Here is a 19,395-nt window from a genome sequence, read left to right as displayed (position 1 = left end):
GTATATTATTGGATTATTGAAATACTTAGGATAATTGGGTTGCAAGCTTTGTGCCCTGGTATAGTTTAGAAACTGTTTGATTTTTCCCCTTTGTAGGTTACTTCCAAGAATAATGATGTAACTGCCTTACGCAACCAAATTTCAGAATTAGAAAGGGAAAAGGAAGATCTACAGTCTACACTACAAGCATTTTCTGAACTTAAAACTCAAAATGGTGAATAGTAAAAAGATTTTCTGTTCCTTTTTGATTTTGAACGGGTGTTGTATGCTTAGATAATGAAGGAACAAATGTCCCGGACCTCAGTTTAATGTTTTGGATATCACTGAAAATCACAGTTGATGGAAAGATTTCTACCTGTGTAGAGCAACTTCCTCATCTCCCTCCACTTTCTGCAACCTGAAAATGCCTCTGAAAATGTTTCTTCTGAGGGACAGGAGACCTCTAGGTGCAGTGTTGGAGGGTGGTTGTTTGATTCTTACGTGGATGAAAATTCTATTCATTTTTTACAATTTAGAGTTCCATTCTAGTCTGTAAAGATACTTAAAAACTGCGGTCCAGAAAATCACTAGCAAGAAGTTCACTTGTAAGACTGATGTTCAGACTCCCTCACGTTTATAAAATTGCTTGCAGGGTGCTGATTACTCGGCCCAAAGTATCCACCTTTCGTGCACTTGGGTTTCAAGGGTCTCATGTGTGAAGGCTGATCCTACATTGCTATATAATGTAATCAAGGTCACTTGGGTTTGGTAAAAGAAGATCTTATTGAAGAAAGTTAAGAAAGATATTTAAAACAAGATATATGGTTCAGTGGCAGTGAAAAGCCCAAAAATATTAAAGCCAACTAGCTGTCTTAAGTACTGTAAGCCTAACACAGTGTGGTTGATTATGGCAATGAGTTTCCAGAGAATAGTACAAGTATCTTAATGGAGGCAAGGAGGGGTAGGGAGAAAAGGTAAAGGCATAAGGGGTTCTTCTCTCTAGCTATACTTATAGAGGGAAGCTGACCATATCCTCCTGACCTCCTCAATCACTCATGGGGCATAGTACTTTCCAGGGTAAGAGTAAGCTTCTCCTTCGATACCAGGCCTGAGAACATGTTCTTGCGGAGTAGCCTCAGTGTGTGGGGGGGGGGGGGGGGGCATGGGAAGGGGGATTTCCGGGAACCAACTTGTGCTGGAAAAATTTTTCAAGATGGATTCTCTCTTGATACCATGGCATCACGGGAAACAGCCAGTTAAGTGAAAACCATGCTGGGAGATTTGTTACGCGGCAGATATATTTTTTTACATGTAATATTTGTCATTTTCTTAGAGCCCGAGTTGCTTATCTAGTGAACATTAAATGTATCTGTGATCACAGTTTGAATTTAAATTATTCTGTATGACTATATTCTGGTAAATTATTGAGGCTAGCAATTGATACAGTAATTGCTTTTACAGAAGAATTGCTAACTAAGCTGGAAGTTTATGAAGAACAGCAGCGAAAATTGCAAGCTGACCTTGAACAAGTCACAAAAAGAGCAGCTTCACAGGTCTGTTGCTGTTTTGAATTTTTAGCAGTAGAAATTGTTTCTATTTAATGGTTCACAACAAGGGAAGTATTTAAAATTTGCTGTTCTGAAAATCTTGTGAATTACTATTCTGAAATCTCTATTGGTATCTGCATTGTCTTCAGATGTTCCTACAGTTTTTTTGACTTTTGTTTGTTTGTTAGATTTAGGGCTTGTTCAACTTATGTGTCAGAAGAAAACCCATTTTAAACAGTTCAGTTCCCCTTGACGTAGAGTTTCCTGAATTTCACATTTCAGAATCTTGTTCATTCCCTTACCCTTTCCACTTTTGAAGCAAGTAGGCAGCTATCATATTCATCACAAATGAAGCAAGTGGATTGCAAGTAAAGGCTTTAAAACAAATTGTGATGGTTATATGCAACTGACTGAGCCATAGTCATCAACTACAACAGTACCATCATTAGTAGAATCAATTCAAAACTATTATTTTTCACGTATCTGTAGTCAACAAAATGTATAGTCACAATGTAAATGTATAATTACAGTTTCCCAGATATGGAACTTGATGTTTAGCCACTTGTTTCACTAACTGGGTGTGCATAAGAAAACTTGTGTAAGTTATCTGGCTTCTAAAAAGTTGTGTTGAGCTGATCGTATTAATTCCATGTTTCAACTTCATTTGCTGCAGGCTAGTGAATCAGACAGTGTGGATGAACTACAGAACCAGCTTTTGGAATGGCAAGAGATTGTTCCTGAGTCTGAGGATGTGCACAGTCAAAACAGGGAAGAGAAATCTGCTATGGCTCTCAGAATGGCACAGATTGAAGAAGAAAGAGAAGGTGAGCTAATATATTTGCAACATTGCTACTTTATTTTGTTTGCTTGGATTGGAAGTGAATAAATTGTATGTGTGACTCCAAAGTTTCATAGAAAGTTTACATCTCTCTGTCGCACAAGTTGTATTTGGTACAGCAGGGCGTTGAGCAGCATTTGACTGTAGTGATGGCCTAACATCTTAGTCCTAAAGGTTAGCTTTTGCTCTGGTGTTTTCTACTCCTGGAGATAAAAATGATTTCTGAAGCAAATAGTTGGGACAGAGCTGCTAGTTTGTTTTGCATTGCCATCAAAAAGCAGTCACATTTCCTCCTCAGATGTTTCTAGAGGAGGTTGTGTACAGGAGGTTCAAAGCAACTTTGCCTCTCCTGAGGATCTAGTCAGAGGGTCCTCAGCAAGCCCTTCTGTGCTGAAACTCATCTTGCATCCGTTAAATGGCACAACTCTGCTATGGAGGTAATGCTAGGGAATCAATGTCTCAAGGACACAACCATCTACCCCCTAGATTTAATGTGCTGAACTTCCACTAAAAAAAATTACCGTATATACTCGTGTATAAGTCGACCCGCATATAAGTCGAGGCACCTAATTTTACCACAACAAACTGGGAAAACTTATTGACTCGCGTATAAGTCGAGGGTGGGAAATGCAGCAGCTACTGGCAAATTTCAAAAATAAAAATAGATACCAATAAACTTACATTAATTGAGGCACCAGTAGGTTAAATGTTTTTAAATATTTATTTCAAAGAAAAACAGTAAACTAGCTCTGTAAGTGGAAAAGAGGGTCAACAAAAACAATATGGTCTCAACAATAACTTTAAAAGTACAAAAACCTTAGCTCAACCAGCAACCAAACTAAAACACAAGAGGTAAAATCCTTCAAAACTGGATTTTTGGTCAGGGGAGGAATGTTTATGTTAGCAGTACCAATATTTCAGAGTATCTTTAGGAGACCCTCCTGATGATACCAGCCAGGTTTGGTGAAGTTTGGTTCAGGGGGTCCAAAGTTACGGACCCTCAAAATGTAGCCTCATCTACTATTAGCTCTCATTGGAAACAATGGGGGATGAGGGCACACCCTTTTGGGGGTCCATAACTTTGGACCCTCTGAACCAAACGTTACCAAACTTGGGTGGTATCATCAGAAGAGTCTCTTGAAAAATCCCTGAAATTTTGGTGCTGCTAGCCTAAAAACTGTGCCCCCTGGCGGCTGACAAAGTCAAAACCCTAAAATATTTTTAAAAATACACCTCACTCGTGTATAAGTCGAGGGGGGCTTTTTCAGCACAAAAATGTGCTGAAAAATTCAACTTATATGCGAGTATATACGGTAGCTGCTTTTTAATTAAATGTTCACGAGTAGGATCATTATTAGACATGCTGTTAAGGCTCTATGATGGCAGCATGTCACTGTCATGATCAGCTTAGTTCTGATTTGATCCTACCATGTCTCACAGGCAGGGCGTGGGATCCTCTGTCTCTCCTTCCCTCCTTCCCTCCCTCCCTCCCTCCTGTCTGCTTTGTTTTAGTTTTGGTTCCCAGTCAAAGCCTTACCTGCTTGTTAGACACTTGCTAGCTGTTGCTCTCCACAGTGCTTGGGAATGTACATTGTTTTGACCTAAATGAAGGCCATACTGTCTCTGGGCCATAGGTTTGGGGGGGACCAAACCCCTCTTGATTTCTGATGTTCAGGAGTGGAGGGGTTGTGACATGGAGGGGCATGATGTGGGGTATAATGGAAGGTGTTTTGACACTTAACTATTAGTTCTGACTATAGCAATCTAAATGCTTTTCCCTGATGTTGTTTCATAATAAAGAAATCATCTGAACACAGAGTCTCGTTATTGAACAGTCCAGGGGCACGACAGTCCAGAGGCATGACAGTTACAAAGGAAAGAAACATTAGCATGAAATGTGACCATATTTGAAATGCTGGTCTGGTCATAGGTATGGAAACTGAATTAATGGTTTGAAAAACTGCAGCATAGGACAAGTGATGGCAGTGGAACAGAAAACATTGCCCACAACTGTCATTCTGGAATTTCTCTTAGTTTTTCTGTTAACTAGATAGTTCATTTGAAATCTAACTCAAATCTATATTTTAAAATATTGATTAATGTTTAATATTGAAAGCATTAATGAAAATCTAAGCAAGGGCTGATATCATTGACAAGGACACTGGAAAACCATAATTTATGAGGACAGATTATAGTGTAAGGGTCTGATACACCAGTTAATAATTAAGACTCAGGAATATTTCTAGAGCTTTGTTGAACTGTGTCCCAAGGTCCCAAGTTTCAAGGAGCCAGAGCTGGCACTCTCTCTTCTGCACCCAGTATATATCTTCAAACATTGCCCCTTTAAGTACTCCCCCCCCCCCCCACCATTCCTACAGTAATTCTCATAAGAAAAGACAGTGTGAATGCAACATTGTTATGGCTAAGCCAAGGTCACGACAGACATCCTCCCTATCTCCAGGAAGCCGCAGAGATGAGGGGAAGGTTTGCCTAATTCTCTAGTTACAAGCAGCTATAGAAAAACAGCAGGGCCTTCAGGCCACAGATAACAAGTGTAGGGGTGGCCTTGGCCACAGGCTTGGGATGCCAGGCCCAACATGAGCCAGGCCTGACATATAGCCACATTTTTTTAACCCTTTGTAGATTTTTCATGCCCGCTAAAAGGATTTGGGAGGTCTAAACTGATTTTTTTTCTTAGTAAGAAGGCCACTAGAGTAATGGGTAGAGTATGTGAATATAGTACCTATTAGTCTTTTTACATGAATGTAGATGAAAGGCAAAGCTAAGAATTTGGGGACTGAATTGTCCTTGTCACCTTTGGGTCCTTATGCATTAATATAGTCAAATATTGAATATCCTGTGTATCCAGTTAGTATTTAATTTGTATTTTTCCTTGGGTTATGCATGATCTTTCTGTTTGTTTTTTCCCCCTTCATGGTTAAACCTGATGAGCACTTGATGTCCCTTCCCCCTCCAGTCCTAACCTACACTGCGATTTGGTCAGCCACTGAGAACATAGTTTCCCATCAGTTTTGTGCATGCAGGATTCTGCAGCCACAACAGCCTATAAAATACTGTTGCTGATTTTCCTCTGTAAATCACTTTGTGTGGGAAATCTCCATTAGTATGTTATAAGAGCTGCTTGTGGTTCTGTATGGAATTTATTTTGTTAGAAGCATACATAACAAATGCTGTTTTTTAATTCTGTTTTCTTCCCTTATGCAATTTTTGTTTTTTATTTGTATTGGCATAATCCTCTTTCTTCATTCTCTTTTGTACTAATAGCTGACTCCATATTTATCAAGCAACTATACAGTAGATTACAAATCATACTTCCAGTGCTAAAAAATAGATTATTCCCACATACTTTCTCTGGAAAAGTACATTTGAATATATTTCAATAAACATTCACTAAATACTTCTAAAGAGCTTTCAAACTATAAATGCAGCAGTCATAATTCGTCACAATTTTTAAGAACAAGTCAAGCTGTTGTTTTAGGACATGGTCCTGTGATAGCATTCATTTGTTTGAATCTCTTTCAAGGTTTACTAATAGACATTATACTGATATAAGTGATGATATAACTCTAATGTCAAAACCTAGGGTAGAATCTTGTCAATTTTTTTTCAGAATTCAGGTCCATTTATTTCAATGGGAGATTTAAAGCTAGACAATCATTGCTTTCCGAGAGCTGGAGATCACAAGAGGGATGACTGCTCTCAGTATATGTCTTTAACTCAGGTTTCCATTAAGACCAGCTATTTTATTGTCTATGTTGTGTGTATGTAGTTGATTTACAGATGCTGAAACAACACAATAATGTATGAACACTATAGCAAATAATTTAAATCTATTCAATGGTTTTTATTGTTCACAAAGAATCCAAGATTAAAAGTGTGCTAGTATCAAATACCAAAAGTACAGAGGGCTTCATAAAGTATTTGTTATGGTAATGTGGTGATTGCCACTGAAACTTCTTGGCCATTTATGGCAATGGCTGTGATCCATCAGTGAAATCCTGGGAAAGAGAGTCCAGGGGAGGGGGGGTGGCATGCAAGGGAGGGAAGGGAGTGAGGGGTGGCATGGAAGAGAGGGGAGGGGAGGGGGCCTGGCATCTGGACATGGCCTACCCACCCTAGTGGAGGAAGGGCAGGGGTGGCATGCAAGGGAGGGGCGGGAGGGGGCTGAGGCAGTAGAAAACACGATAGAAAGTAGAAAACACTGCTTGCCATAAATAGGAGTGAGAACAAGTGTCTGGACAAGTGTCTGGATAACATTAAGTAAATCAGTTCCAGAGTTCTGTGGGTACTATGAAGTGCTTGTAGAACAATCCTGGAGAAAATAAAGAGAGAGTCTATGTAGAGGAGCCTTCCTGGGGCAGATGTGGAATCTATAAGCAGTGGATTTTCAGCCGCCAGTAGCCCAAATATAGGCAGGGGACAGATGTATCTCAGCAGCCAAAGTGCCATAAAGTCTGAGGGTTGCCACACTTTCCCACATGACTCCAGCAAACTGGAATCTGGTGAGATAAATGCCATCTGTGTGGATGTGGAGGGCTGTCCTGAGACACGTGCAATCTGCACCCCCTCTGATCTGTTTTGAATCTGCTCAGGATCGTCATAGTATGGACCCTGGATGTCAACATCCCAGAGACATGGCCTGAGAGGTTATGCCAGGAGGCACTGCATGTGAAGCCCCTCCCCCCCCCATGTGGTACAATGAATGCAGTTTGGAATAGGGAAGCCCTTGAAATCAGACCAGCAGACTGTTGAAAACTTTTGAAGAAGCATGACCAGCACTGGGAAGGAGATTGGCCTTCCAGTGTCAGGTGTGTGTGGCAGGGAGAGGGTGGAAAGAGCCTCTCCCAACCTTCCAATCCACCCAATGGGCACCAAAGGAGTGGCAGAAGTCAAACCTTGCTATAAAATAAGATTGGTGCCAGGTGAATGGCCATGGTCTTGATGCTAGGCCCCTCTCCCTCAGAGATGAGGTACTGGAAAACCATGGCTGTGAACACCAGTTAAGATCCACTGACCCCAACTGTTCTGGAGAAAGCCAGGAAAGCAGACACCGCCTGTGAGTAAGAGCACCACATGGAGGGAGGAATGGAATTAAACTTCTTGCATCCTAGCTGTTGCCAAGGGCCCACAGATCCTCAAGCAGGCCATCTGTTATGGACTCCCAAAGTGGTTGCCCCCATTGTTTCCAGTGGGAGCTAATGGAAGATAGGGATACACCTTTGAGGGTCCATAACTTTGCACTCCCTGAACCAAACTTCACCAAACCTGGGGGGGGTATCATCAGGAGAGTCTCTTAAAGATACCCTGAAAGTTTGGTGCTGCTAGCTTAACAATTGCACCCCTGACAGCAGGCACCCCCCCCCCCATTTCCCCAGATTCTCATTTGAAGTCCACCTCCTTCGGCATGGATTTAAAAGGAGAATCTGAGGTCCCCAGTTTAAGTATTGAAAGTGATGCTGTTTCAGGGTGGGGGAGAATCCACCCTAAAACAGCATCATTTTCAGTGTTGTTTTAACTGGGGACCCCAGATTCTCCCTTTAAGGTGGATTTAAAAGGAGAAGCTGGGCTCCCTAGTTTAAACACCATTGAAAGAGATGCTGTTTGGGGGTGGATTCCAGCATCACAGTGGCCGCCCATGGGGTGCGGGGTGCGCAAAACTCAGATTTCACACCGGGCTCCATTTTCCCAAGCTACGCCTCTACCCAAAGGGGAAGGCAGAAGGGACTGCTGGCTGCTGGCTGGGAGCCCAGCCGGCGGGGGTGGGGGTGGGGCAGGGAGTCTGCTGTCCCTGGCCTCGGAGAGCTGCTTTTATAAGCACTGAGGCCAGGGGTGGGGCTTGGGGAGGCGTGGCCATTCCCCCAGGGGTGGGTGAGGGTGTGGTCCTGCGTCCAAACCCCCCTATAAAAAATCTATACCTACATCACTGTTGTCAGCTATGATATAGGTGGGATGAATTGAAGGTTGCTGGACTCCCAAGGAAATGTGGAAGCTTGTTAAGGGGATCCAGTACCCCTGGATGCATTTCTCCCAAAGATAGATGGTGGTTTGGTTGTAGTACAGATCAAGCAGAGGGGACCAGTGAAAATGGGGGTGTAAGCCAGGAGGGTGGTCAGCCCTGGACTGACAGGGGGCTCATTATTTTCCCAGCATGGGGGATAGGGCAGGGGGGATTTTAGACCCATCCTCCTTCCTGCTGGTGTTAGAGGGGTGTCAGCTGCCACTGTGGCCATGGGGACTGGAAAGTCTCGGGTGATATTTGAAAAACCTGTCACATTTGTAATTGAATTTATTATTATTATTATTATTATTTATTATATTTATATTTATATTTATATTTATTTACAGTAGGTATGCTAGCACTTGCCCTGATAGTAATCCTAGCACACATGTGAACCATCTCCTGTTTAACGCCCCCTTTTTGCAGCTCTGGGTGGGTCTGGTCTGCCCTTGATGTAAGGGTCAATGCACTAGAGTTTTCTATTTATCGAATGTCACTTGGGCTGCTCACTGTGTGAGGCATACTTGTGAAAGGCTTGTCACAATTAATAGGAGCTGTGTCACTTCTTAGCTCCTGGTCCATCAAGACATTTCTAGGGTGGTTAGAGAAGTGCCAGCCATGCTTCAAGTAGGCAGATGAAGACGGTGTAGCCTGACATAAGTTGTCTTGCTGCAACTTAAGATGCTTAATGTGATTCTTCTTATGAGATCTATGCCTCCTTGAAGCATCAAGCTCCGAGAGCTGGGACTCACTATGAGACAGAGCCTGCTGCTGTCCCTTGGCTGGCTGCATGGCATTTGCAATGTGTGCCTCTGAGCAAGAGGGTGCCATCCCAGCCAAGGGTCAACGAGCCACTGGAAAAGAGCCAGGCTTCTCTCCTTGCTCCATGAGGTGCACCAATGCCTGGGAGTTGCCCTCCAAAATTCAAGATGCTGAATGTGGTTGCCTAGTAGAAAGTCATAAATGCAGGGCTGGTGCTTGCGGATTTCTGGGGTACAATGGCATATCTTGGTTTCTTTATCTTTATCTTTATTAACCTTTAATAGGCATAGAGGCATATCTTGGTGGGGAGGGAACATCTGACCTAGGAGCCACTCACCTTGGTCAAGTGTCCTTCCTGCCCCCCAAGATATGCCATGACATATTTTTGCCTGTGTCACGTAGGGGGTGTATTGGCCACCTGCCCGACGCTCACCCCCCCATTCACCTGCCTCCACCTTACCCACCCCGCTTGCTCATTCACCCGCCGCAGCCACTCGCTCTGCTTGCCCACCATTGCTGCTTGCCTGCCCTTTTCGCACACTTGCCTGCCCACTGCTGCTATTCCACCCTGCTTGCTCACCTGCCTGCTGCCACTTGCCTCCTTCCCTGAGCACTTCTGGAAACTGCAGTGGGGCAGGACAGCCACTACAGCCTCCCCCGGGTGGCCCCCTCTTTTGCCTTTGGGGATAGGGGCTTTAGGGAAGACCCTATGGGGGAAGGTGACAGCGGCGGCGGCAGCTCTCCTGTGTCTCTCCCTTTCTCCCCATTCTGTTTCTCTGCTTGATCTCTCCATTCCCATCATTCTGCTGCCCTTTTTGTCTATCTCCCCATCTCTCCCTCCCCCCATTCTGTTCCCCCCACTGACTTGTGCCATGGAAGTTCACTGAGTGACCTTAGGCCAGTCACTCTCAGCCTAACCCACCTTTATTGTAAAGATAAAATGGAGGAGAGGAGCATGATACAAGCCACTTTGGTTCCTATTGGGGAGAAAGGTGGCTTGGGAAATTATAAGATTCAGGTATTATGTGGGGTATGTGTGTGTATTGGGGATGGAAGGAAGCTGAGTAGGAAAACATCGAGTTGCCCCTCCAAAGCAGTCATTTTCTCCAGGCGGTCAGGCCTCTGTAATTTGGGCTCTTCCTGGAGGTGTGCAACTCTAATGTAATTTATTTGGGTATACGTAGTTTTCTCCAGGAGTGAAAGAACCTTCCATGATCACTGCTGCCTCCATGGATGCTCGCGGGGTGGGGGGCAAAATCAGTTTTTGCCCTGGGCTCCATTTTCTGTAGATACACCACTTCTGGGGTGGGGGCAGCCCATGAGGTCCTGTGTTGCTTCTTGGTGGTGTGGGAAGCTACCTGTGGCATTTTAATGTTTTGGGCATCTGGCAGTGCCAGGACTGGCTGCTTGGCCACTGAGCTGCTCCCTTTTGGTGGCACAACCCATGACAGGAAAAAAGAACAGTAGAAGGCCACAAAATTATATAAGACAAAAACAGAATGGTGTCCCCTGATGAGGCCTGTTTGACTAAGGGCCCTCTTCCCAAAACTGGCACTAAGCACTTTTGATCCTAGCTAGACAGACAAAAATGCTTCTTCCTGAAATGGTTTGATTCATCTGTTCATCTGTCTGTCTGTCTTTGTCAGTCTCGCAGGGCCCTGAGGCTTTAAAGCAGGAGTCTGCAACCTGAGGCTCTCCAGATGTTCATGGACTACAAATCCCATCAGCCCTTGCCAGCATGGTCAATTGGAATATCTGGAGAGCCGCAGGTTGTAGACCCCTGCTTTAAAGCCAGGGAGAGTGAATGCATCGGCTCCTCTTCTACCTTTTCTTCTTTTGTAGAATTTCAGCTGGTTGCAGGAGTAGGCTCTGGGAAGAAAACAGGAGGGACCAAGCACAGGCAGGAAGGTGGGGCAAATCCTACTGGGCTACTTCGGCCCCATTCAAATCTTGAAAAGGCAAAGTTGCACACCACCTCATTTGTCCAAAGATTGGCCCAAGGAATAAGAAGATGGTGCTACCTGTATAAAGAAAAAAGGGGGGAAGATGTAGAAGCAAGCCCAGGGGAATTGTTGCAGAGGCCGCTGGGTGCAGCCATAGAGTTTGTTGCTGCCGCCATGTGCTTTCTGTTTGCTACCTCTGCAATTCATCACTTCTGGGTTTTTTTGAGGATGAAGGGAGATTGCCACCTGGTCTGCTTCAGCCCAATCCACTTTTCTACTGCTCCATGTGTCTTCCTTTGGTTCTGGTCACCAGCCTTTTCACACCAATGTCCAAAGCTGACTGAGTGGCTGGGCCCAAGCAGTGTGACCTAAAGAAGTGGCTCAGAATTAAGATTGCACTTCTCAGGTTCTCTCCAGCCCTCATCTGCCAGAACATTTTGTGCTGTCAGCTGTTGACTGGCTCTCTGCGGAGGCTGCTGGGCCCTTGCCCAAAAGGCTCCTTGCCACTGCCAGTTGTTGTGGTTGAAGACAACCTGGCCCCTCACCCCACAGCCACAAAATGACCCTTGATGAGTCTGTAACTGAAATTAATGTTGGTGTTGCTGGTTTCATATTACTGTTTTATGAATCTTCATATGAACCATATGTTAAATAAACTGTGTCGGGGAAGCATATCTGTACACTTATAAGTATGTGGGAGTATGATAACAAGCGCTACACATGCATGGTTGTTTCAGCACCTGCTTCAGATGCTTTCACACAGCCTAGGAGGGGAACAAAAAAGCTATAATTTGTGAATTATTAAAGAGATGCTGATTAAGGCTGATACATTTGAGCAGTGCCAATTAAAAGTAATGAGTTAAAATTCTGCAGTTAAATTAATAGTTGAAAATTATATATACCAGTCCTTTTGGTATATATAAAAAAAGTTCATTTTTCAGTTGACAAATCTAAACAAAAGGATATTTCACAGCTCCTAAAGAAACTATTACTTTGATCTCATTTTATGTATTATACAGCCAAAGCTCAGGTTTGCCCTTCCTATACACTCAACAGGACACATGGCCGAGTCTCTGTGAAATGCGCATTTTCAAATGCATGTATTCTATTTACTTAAAATCAGTAGATGGAATCCTGAGAACTGGGAGCAAAACTGTTTTCCAAATTGAACTTTTTTACCTCCCTCTGTCCTTTTGCCACCTCCTATGGCACTCTAAAGTTACTTCTAATGGTCAGAGAACCCTCATGAAAAAATTGTAGACCCCCTTTTTTCCTTAGCTTTAATATAAAAAAGACTTGTGCAAGGATGCTTTTGGATCCAACCCAGAGTATAACAGTTAAATTAATTTACTGAATCTGGCTTCTTTTTAAATCAAAGCTTTGTAACAATCAGTAGCTGAGAAATGGACAAATTAACTTTTTACCTTTTTTTAAAAAAAGGTTCTTTATTTGTTCACAAGGAACAGTTACAGTTTTGTTATTTACTGATTTAACCGCGTGTAAAGTATGGAGCCAACTTTGCCCTCATTTCGTCATGCTGACTTTTGTCTGCTTTACATGAAACTTGTCACCTATTCGTGCTTTGTGGATCACAAAACAGATGGGAATTTCCTTAAGACCAAAAACATATCTCTTGGTGTGTGAAGTTAAGTTACCATTTTCTGAAATTTATGATTTATTGTTATTAACAAATGAGTCTGACCAATGATACGGCTTGATTCATTTTGTTGTAGGCAGTGCAGACTTGGACTTCCCCATAGTACCTGTAATAATAACTCTCTTTAATATTAAAAAGACAAGTAAGATTTGCTTCAGTTCCACACAAATATAAACTAACCTGAATAAGGGATGTGTTTACCATTCACATTACCATATTAAGGGATGTGTTTACCATTCACATCACTTGTAGTGAGCTTTTCAGTGTAGGTTTAATATGGATGCCCTCTTGGTCAGTCTCATAATTTTTCTGTGTGAATTTTTTTGCCCAAGAGATTTATACTTATATAGCTTCTTTTTAAAGAATAGCATGGACATTTTCCCTGTATGCTCTATAGAGGGGGTAACCACAAAGTGAATGATGATATGGAGTGTTTCTCTAACTTTTATTCCTCCCACAATCTTCTGCCTGTGTCACTGATCCCATTTGCGAATGTGTTCAAGATGTTTGTCTGATTTGTGATTGATTTCCTGTGGCACAAAACTGATGGAGGATGACTGGTTCTTTCCTGGCTGCTCTGATCCAGCCATAGTCTTAGGGCAGCAGGAGCTGGAGGAGGAACTGGCTAGAGGTCAAGGGACTGGCAGGCTGCATCCGGAGAGAAGGAAAAGTGCTCAGCCCAGCAGGAAACTTCAGGTATGTTGGGTTGCTTTACGAATACACATTTTCATTAGTGTGGTCAGCAGCCTCATAGATATGTGTGGTGTTGTAATCTGCATGTGCAAGGGGTGATGAATATGGACATGAGCAATTTTGTTCCAGTGGTATGAAGTGTTTGGTTCATTAAACTAAGGAGCATTTTAAAGTAATATGATGTTTTCCCCCTTGTTACAACAAGTGTTTTATGGGCTTTTCCCCTCCTCTCTCATATAGGAACAGTATGGCTTTGATGGAAAACAGTGCTACGAAGATCTGAATATCACTTTGGATAGCACTGATTCAGCTGAAGGAGAGAATATGGGAGGTTGGTGGCCAGAGTACACTTCCCCTAGTGCAGGTGTGGCAACCACTAGGCAGTTTATTAAAGCATGCACAGCATCTGTCTTGTATAATTTTTGTTTTTCAAATTCAACTAACAAACCATGTTGTGTTTGTGCTTGTTATCTATGTTGAATTTTTTGTTGGCTTGCCTTTTTGTTTTAGTTTGAAGCATGTGCGTGCTGGATGAACTGTCTAGTTTTGGTTCAGAACTAGAATTCAGTTGTTTAATACTTCAGACTCTCATGTCTGCATTAAGTTATCATCATTCATGGTAAGATATCTGTTATTTTATGTTACAAGTCCTTTTGTGAAAGTGCTTCCATATCTTGCTCCATGACCAACCATTCTTCTCTGTTTATGGTCTTCTGTTTCACGTTTCACATAAGATTCATATATTTATGATACAGACAAGACTTTATCTCAAGAACAATAATTTATGAGAAACGATACATTTCTGGTGCACAGCTGGTCTTCATGAAGTTAAAAGACTTTTTCAGGAAGTCATTAATGTTGTCTTTTCTGGGACTGCTAAAGTTCTATTATAAGCGATGTTGAAAGTGGGCATATTTCACGTTATTCATTCTTCTCCTGTATCTTACTGAAACCCCAGATCTAAAATGGGTATTTGTGGCTCTTATAATAAAGGTCAGAAGAGAAGATTAAAACTTTCCTTGTGAAATTATACATTAAGACCAATTTTTTTTTCAAATTTAATAAAACAAAAGCTGTTTTGTAAATCAGGAATCCCTTCTTTTTCAAAATGGACCATATGAGATGCAGAAAATACTAGGGCTGCAATCATTTAATCAGTTAGTCAGTGTCTTATTACAGGGAAGGTTTTTTTTTTTCATTTTCAGGCTGTTTTTATTTGTTACTAATAGTTATAAAATTATCATTATGTAACATTTAAATCTACTTTTTCTCTATGAGGAAGAGTCGCATGGTGTAGCGATTAAGTGCTTGCACTGCCACTCACACGGTCAAGAGTTCGAGCCCTCTGTGCGTCAGATATCCTGGCAGCTGGCTCATGGTCAACTCAGCCATCCATCCATTTCTTGGTCGGTAAATGAGTACCTAGCTCATCGCTAGGGGGTAAAGAATAGCCGGGGAAAGCAATGGCAAACTACTCCACAAAAGAGGCTTGCCTATAAACTCTGCTCGCAGTGTTACCCCAGGGTCGGACATGACTGAAGGGGAAACTTTACTTTTTCTCTATGAAGGCAGCATAGAAAGTTTTCTCTGCAGCCTTTTATCCATATTAACAACTCTGTGAGATAACTAGATTGAGAGATTATGACTGGCCTGGGGTTACTCAGTGAAATTCTTTTAAGGATTGGGGTTTGAACTGGCGTTTTCCCAGTATAACACTCTAATTCCTTCACTTCAGAGTATCCAAAGGTAGTCTTCCGCACATGCAGAATAATACACTTTCAATCCATTTTCAATGCACTTTGAAGCTGGATTTTACTGTGTGGAATATCAAAATCCACTTACAAACAATTGTGAAAGTGGATTGAAAGTGCATTATTCTGCATGTGCAGAAGGGGTCCCAGAGGCAAACTCAGATTTGCTGTTGAGACTCCCAGATTTCTCTCTCTCAGTTTACCTTCATGGTTTGAGATCCATGCACAAGAGAACTGTGATCAACTTTTGAGTCCCAACCCATCGTTTAAGAACTACTGTAGTAAGTCGTTCAATTAATCAACTGCAGTTTCTTCTAATAAGGCGACATCTCAAATAAAAATTCATACTTTGAATGAATTAGGTTTACGGACAGTAGTTGAAGAGTTGGAATTGGAAAGAAATCAGTTACAAGAACAAATTCTATTCTTGGAGGAACGTTGTCGGGGCTTGGAAGAAAGACTGCAGCTCCAAGGCAGAATGGAAGCTCTACAGGTATGGAACTGGCAGAACTATGTGCTATGTTATAGTTAGGGTTTCTTTTTTTTTAAAGTAAGATATTCCGAAATAACAGCATTTTCACCTTTGAAACCTTTCTTTTAACAGTATTTGGTATTATTGGATCTATGTAGCACTCAGATCTGTTACCAGCTTTGTTTGCTAAAGTATAATCTTCTAATTAATATTGCATGACTTTAAAATGCTTAAAGGTAATGGATTTATTCTATGGGATAAAGACATCTATCCAAATTCAATTTTTTTCATGCAATTGCAAAAGAAAAGGAACAGACAGTAAAGTCAAAATGGCATTTAAATAGCAATAGGCATATGAACAATGGGAGGTTATTTCATTTAACCTTCTAAAGATTGCAAGGGGAGATAAAAGAAAATAGTGAAAATGATATGAATATAGTGTTGTCCCAGTTTATACTTTTAAAAAAGAGAAATCAGTATAATCAAGTTATAGAAAATTATTTTTTTTTAATGTCTCCTACTTTGCCATGTTGTGTGAATGTGGGAAGAGTACAATTATCCCTTCCGCATTGCTGGGATTAGGGGGTGTGGACAGTGGTGCGATTCAAATCATTTAACAACCGGTTCCGGTGGTGGGATTCAAATAATTTAACGACTGGTTGTTTACAAGCATCATTTTAACAACCAGTTCTGCCGAAGTGGTGCGAACCTGCCGAATCCCACCATTGGGTGGAAATCTGCATAAAAGAAATTTGGCCTTACCTTTGTACCAGAGAATAAGTCTGATTTCTTTCCTTTCATTTTAACTTCTATAAAGAAATTGTGTTAAAAGATAAAATACGTTGATATTATACAATACTATACATACATTTTATGCATTTATGAGTTTCTAAACTTTTCCTGTGTCTCCCCCAAAATTCCCATTTAATTTCTTAGGCCGACCCGCGGTCTAGTAAAACTGTGATGGGAAAAGTTGTGATGTGTAAGGGATAACTGTATCTATAATGTGTCAGAGCACCAAAACACAGCCATAATTTTTTACAAGGCTTCACCTCAAACAAGTAAAGCATGCAGTGTTAGGATTTTTAAACTTTTTGTAAACAGAGTGATTTAAATGTTTTGTCTGTTGACCTAAGTGTGTTACTAACAGTTTCCTTAACATACTAAAAATGCACGTGTAATCATATGCCATTTACATATGCTATTTACATAATTTTTCTCAAGCCGAAGCAGCTAATAGTATTTCAATGTGTTATCTGAGTTGTAACAAAGCCTTTCAATACAGGTGGCATTTGGTGTAGAGGAAGAAGGGCAGCTATTGAGGGTTCTACAGGTGTGTCCTGCCCATTCCCAAATTTATTTTTCTTAGAAGTGAGATTTGTTATGTTGTCTGACCTACCCAGCACTGTCTGACCTACTGTGTATGAGCTTACTCTGCTTATGGTTGCTGTTGGTTTGCAGTTAAACCTTTCACAGTAGTGCTGTGAAGCTGGGTAGACTAACATGTTTAGCTTGCAGAACTGACTGTGTCAGTGGAGCTTGCTTGCTTCACCCAGCATCACACTTCACAATTGATTTCACACTTCGTTCCTGATTACTGGGTGATTTTCAATGAGGGCAGGGCACAACAAAGTGCCTGCAATTCACACTGAATTGGGATTTTCAAATTAATATTGTGTTTGGTATCAAATGTTTGTTGTTTGCTAAACTTCTTGCACTTTTAGATGGCTCATACTAGAAGTAAGCTGCTCCCACACAGTATGTGTGCATGGTGTGCTTCTGTATGAAGATGATGTAGCTTCTGTCAATTCTGGTAATCTCATGATAAACTCACTATGGGAGAAAACTTTCAAAGTGCATCTGAGCTGTTTGTACTAGGGAAAATAATCCTTGATGTTGTTTTCCTGCATTGTAATGAATAAGTTGCAATGATAGATTCTAACTCAAATAACTTAAAAGGTACTCAGTTGTTTCTCTCAATCGATGTCATTTTCATCATATCCTTGCAGAATGAAAACGAGCGTTTGCAGTCTCAGCTTACACAGCTGCGCAACCAGCAAGCACGTGATGCAGAAAAACACCAAGTTCTTGTTTCCAGTTTGAATGAACAACTTAAAGGGTTAAGTATAAAACACACACACACACACACACACACACACACAATCACCCAGGTTTCCATTATTTTGCATACCTTATACAAGTTTAAGGATGTTTCAATTGGCAGTAAATACTTGGGGAGGAGTACTTATCAAAGCTTTTAGACGGTAGCATACAGGTAACTTTTTTCATGTTATTTTATGGTACTTCAGTAAAAAAATGGTTTGATCTGGTTTCCAGGTACACAGAGATAATTTAAATTTTGTTTTGTTCGTTAGGTAAAGAGCTGTTTCTTTAAAAATGCTTACCAATGTGATCTTTATCCAGCCACATGTGCTGATCTCTCCCCCCCCCCCCCCAATGTTTGTATCTGTTTTGATAGTTCTCACCAATTTCTGGAAAGATAATTCCTGGTGTTGTAGGAGCTGAACATAGGAGCAGTCATGTAGGACATGATGCTGCAGGGAAGATAGGGTGAAGTGTGAAATCACTCCTGTGTCTTCCATAAGCACAGCTCCAGTGAAGGAAGAGTGAACATCAAGTGACTTTACCTCTTCCTCCTTTCCTATTGCAGTGACCAAACACATACCCTACAGGTCTTGTACCTATATGCATGATCTTTTCGGGTGTTAGAAGGGGATGCCAGAATGGAAAGAGACTCAGGAAAGCTCTTATTTGTTTCATACACATATGGTTGGGTACAAGCCAATATTTGCTAAGTCCAGAAATTTGTCTTAATGACAGGTTAAATGAAAGAAATGGTTTGCTTGAAACTTTACTGGGGGAGAAGGAGCAAAAACTTTTGATCGCAGCAGAAAAGGTTGAATGTACGGAAGACCTGAGCAATTCACTTCAAGAGAAAGAAATTCTAAACAAAGAACTAAGTGAAAAACTTTTGCAGATGGAACAAAAGGTGAGTTTTGTTGTCAAGAAGAAATAAAAGGGCGGCTCCAGTCACAGGAGATAAAAAATAAGGCCAAGGCCAATGGTGCAAAATTAGTCAGTTAAAATTCCCCAAATCTATGCATTTCACCTAGAGGTGAAATGGTATAATAATATAGCTGTAGAGGTGAAATGGTATAATAATATAGCTGTAATTAACCAGAAAAAGGAAGGGTCCGTTTAAGTAGGTCTTCATATTTGGAACACTTTAGGTAAAATTTTATGATTAATCATGGAAAGAAAGTGTTTGGGTAAGATAAAGATCAACATTAGGGTGCAGTGTCTGCCTTTCTTCATCATCTATATTCTAATATCAAAGTTGGTAAAATCTTTGGATACTTGAATCTAGAACTGGAGTTGTGAACCTCACCTCTCAAGGCTTCATTCCCAATTCTCCAGGAATTTCCTGCCCTGTAGCTGGCAATCCTAAAGAAGCAGGAAATAGGGAAAGATAAAATAATTGGGGGGGGGGGGGTGAAATGTCTTCTGCAAGTTCTTACAGGTTCCAACTTGTAATTACGTGAATTGGTAAAAATTGTGTTTTTTTATCCTAGCTGGAAAATACCTTGAAGAAGTGCAGTACTTATGAAGTAGAATGCACAGAACAGAAAGTTGTTATCAATGACTTAACAGAGAAAATGACTGCCTTGAAAGATAAGGCAAGTGTTTATATATGTATATAGAATTAATCTTTA

General features: G+C 41.4%; 1 protein-coding gene across 1 annotated transcript in view; it reads left to right on the top strand.

Moving 5' to 3' along the window:
• LOC125425704 (golgin subfamily B member 1-like) overlaps positions 1–19,395 on the top strand; it is a 59,076-nt gene that overhangs the window by 21,182 nt on the left and 18,499 nt on the right. Inside the window, exons 12-20 of the mRNA XM_048483237.1 lie at positions 97–214; positions 1,441–1,532; positions 2,200–2,351; positions 13,288–13,441; positions 13,679–13,802; positions 15,552–15,682; positions 17,671–17,780; positions 18,503–18,671; positions 19,255–19,359. Coding sequence (XP_048339194.1) covers positions 97–214; positions 1,441–1,532; positions 2,200–2,351; positions 13,288–13,441; positions 13,679–13,802; positions 15,552–15,682; positions 17,671–17,780; positions 18,503–18,671; positions 19,255–19,359 — 1,155 coding nt within the window. The remainder of the gene's footprint in view (positions 1–96; positions 215–1,440; positions 1,533–2,199; positions 2,352–13,287; positions 13,442–13,678; positions 13,803–15,551; positions 15,683–17,670; positions 17,781–18,502; positions 18,672–19,254; positions 19,360–19,395) is intronic.

Source organism: Sphaerodactylus townsendi, linkage group LG02, assembly GCF_021028975.2.
Source record: "Sphaerodactylus townsendi isolate TG3544 linkage group LG02, MPM_Stown_v2.3, whole genome shotgun sequence".
In the NCBI taxonomy this organism is placed as follows: Eukaryota; Metazoa; Chordata; class Lepidosauria; order Squamata; family Sphaerodactylidae; genus Sphaerodactylus; species Sphaerodactylus townsendi.
This window is presented reverse-complemented; position numbering and strand designations above follow the sequence as displayed.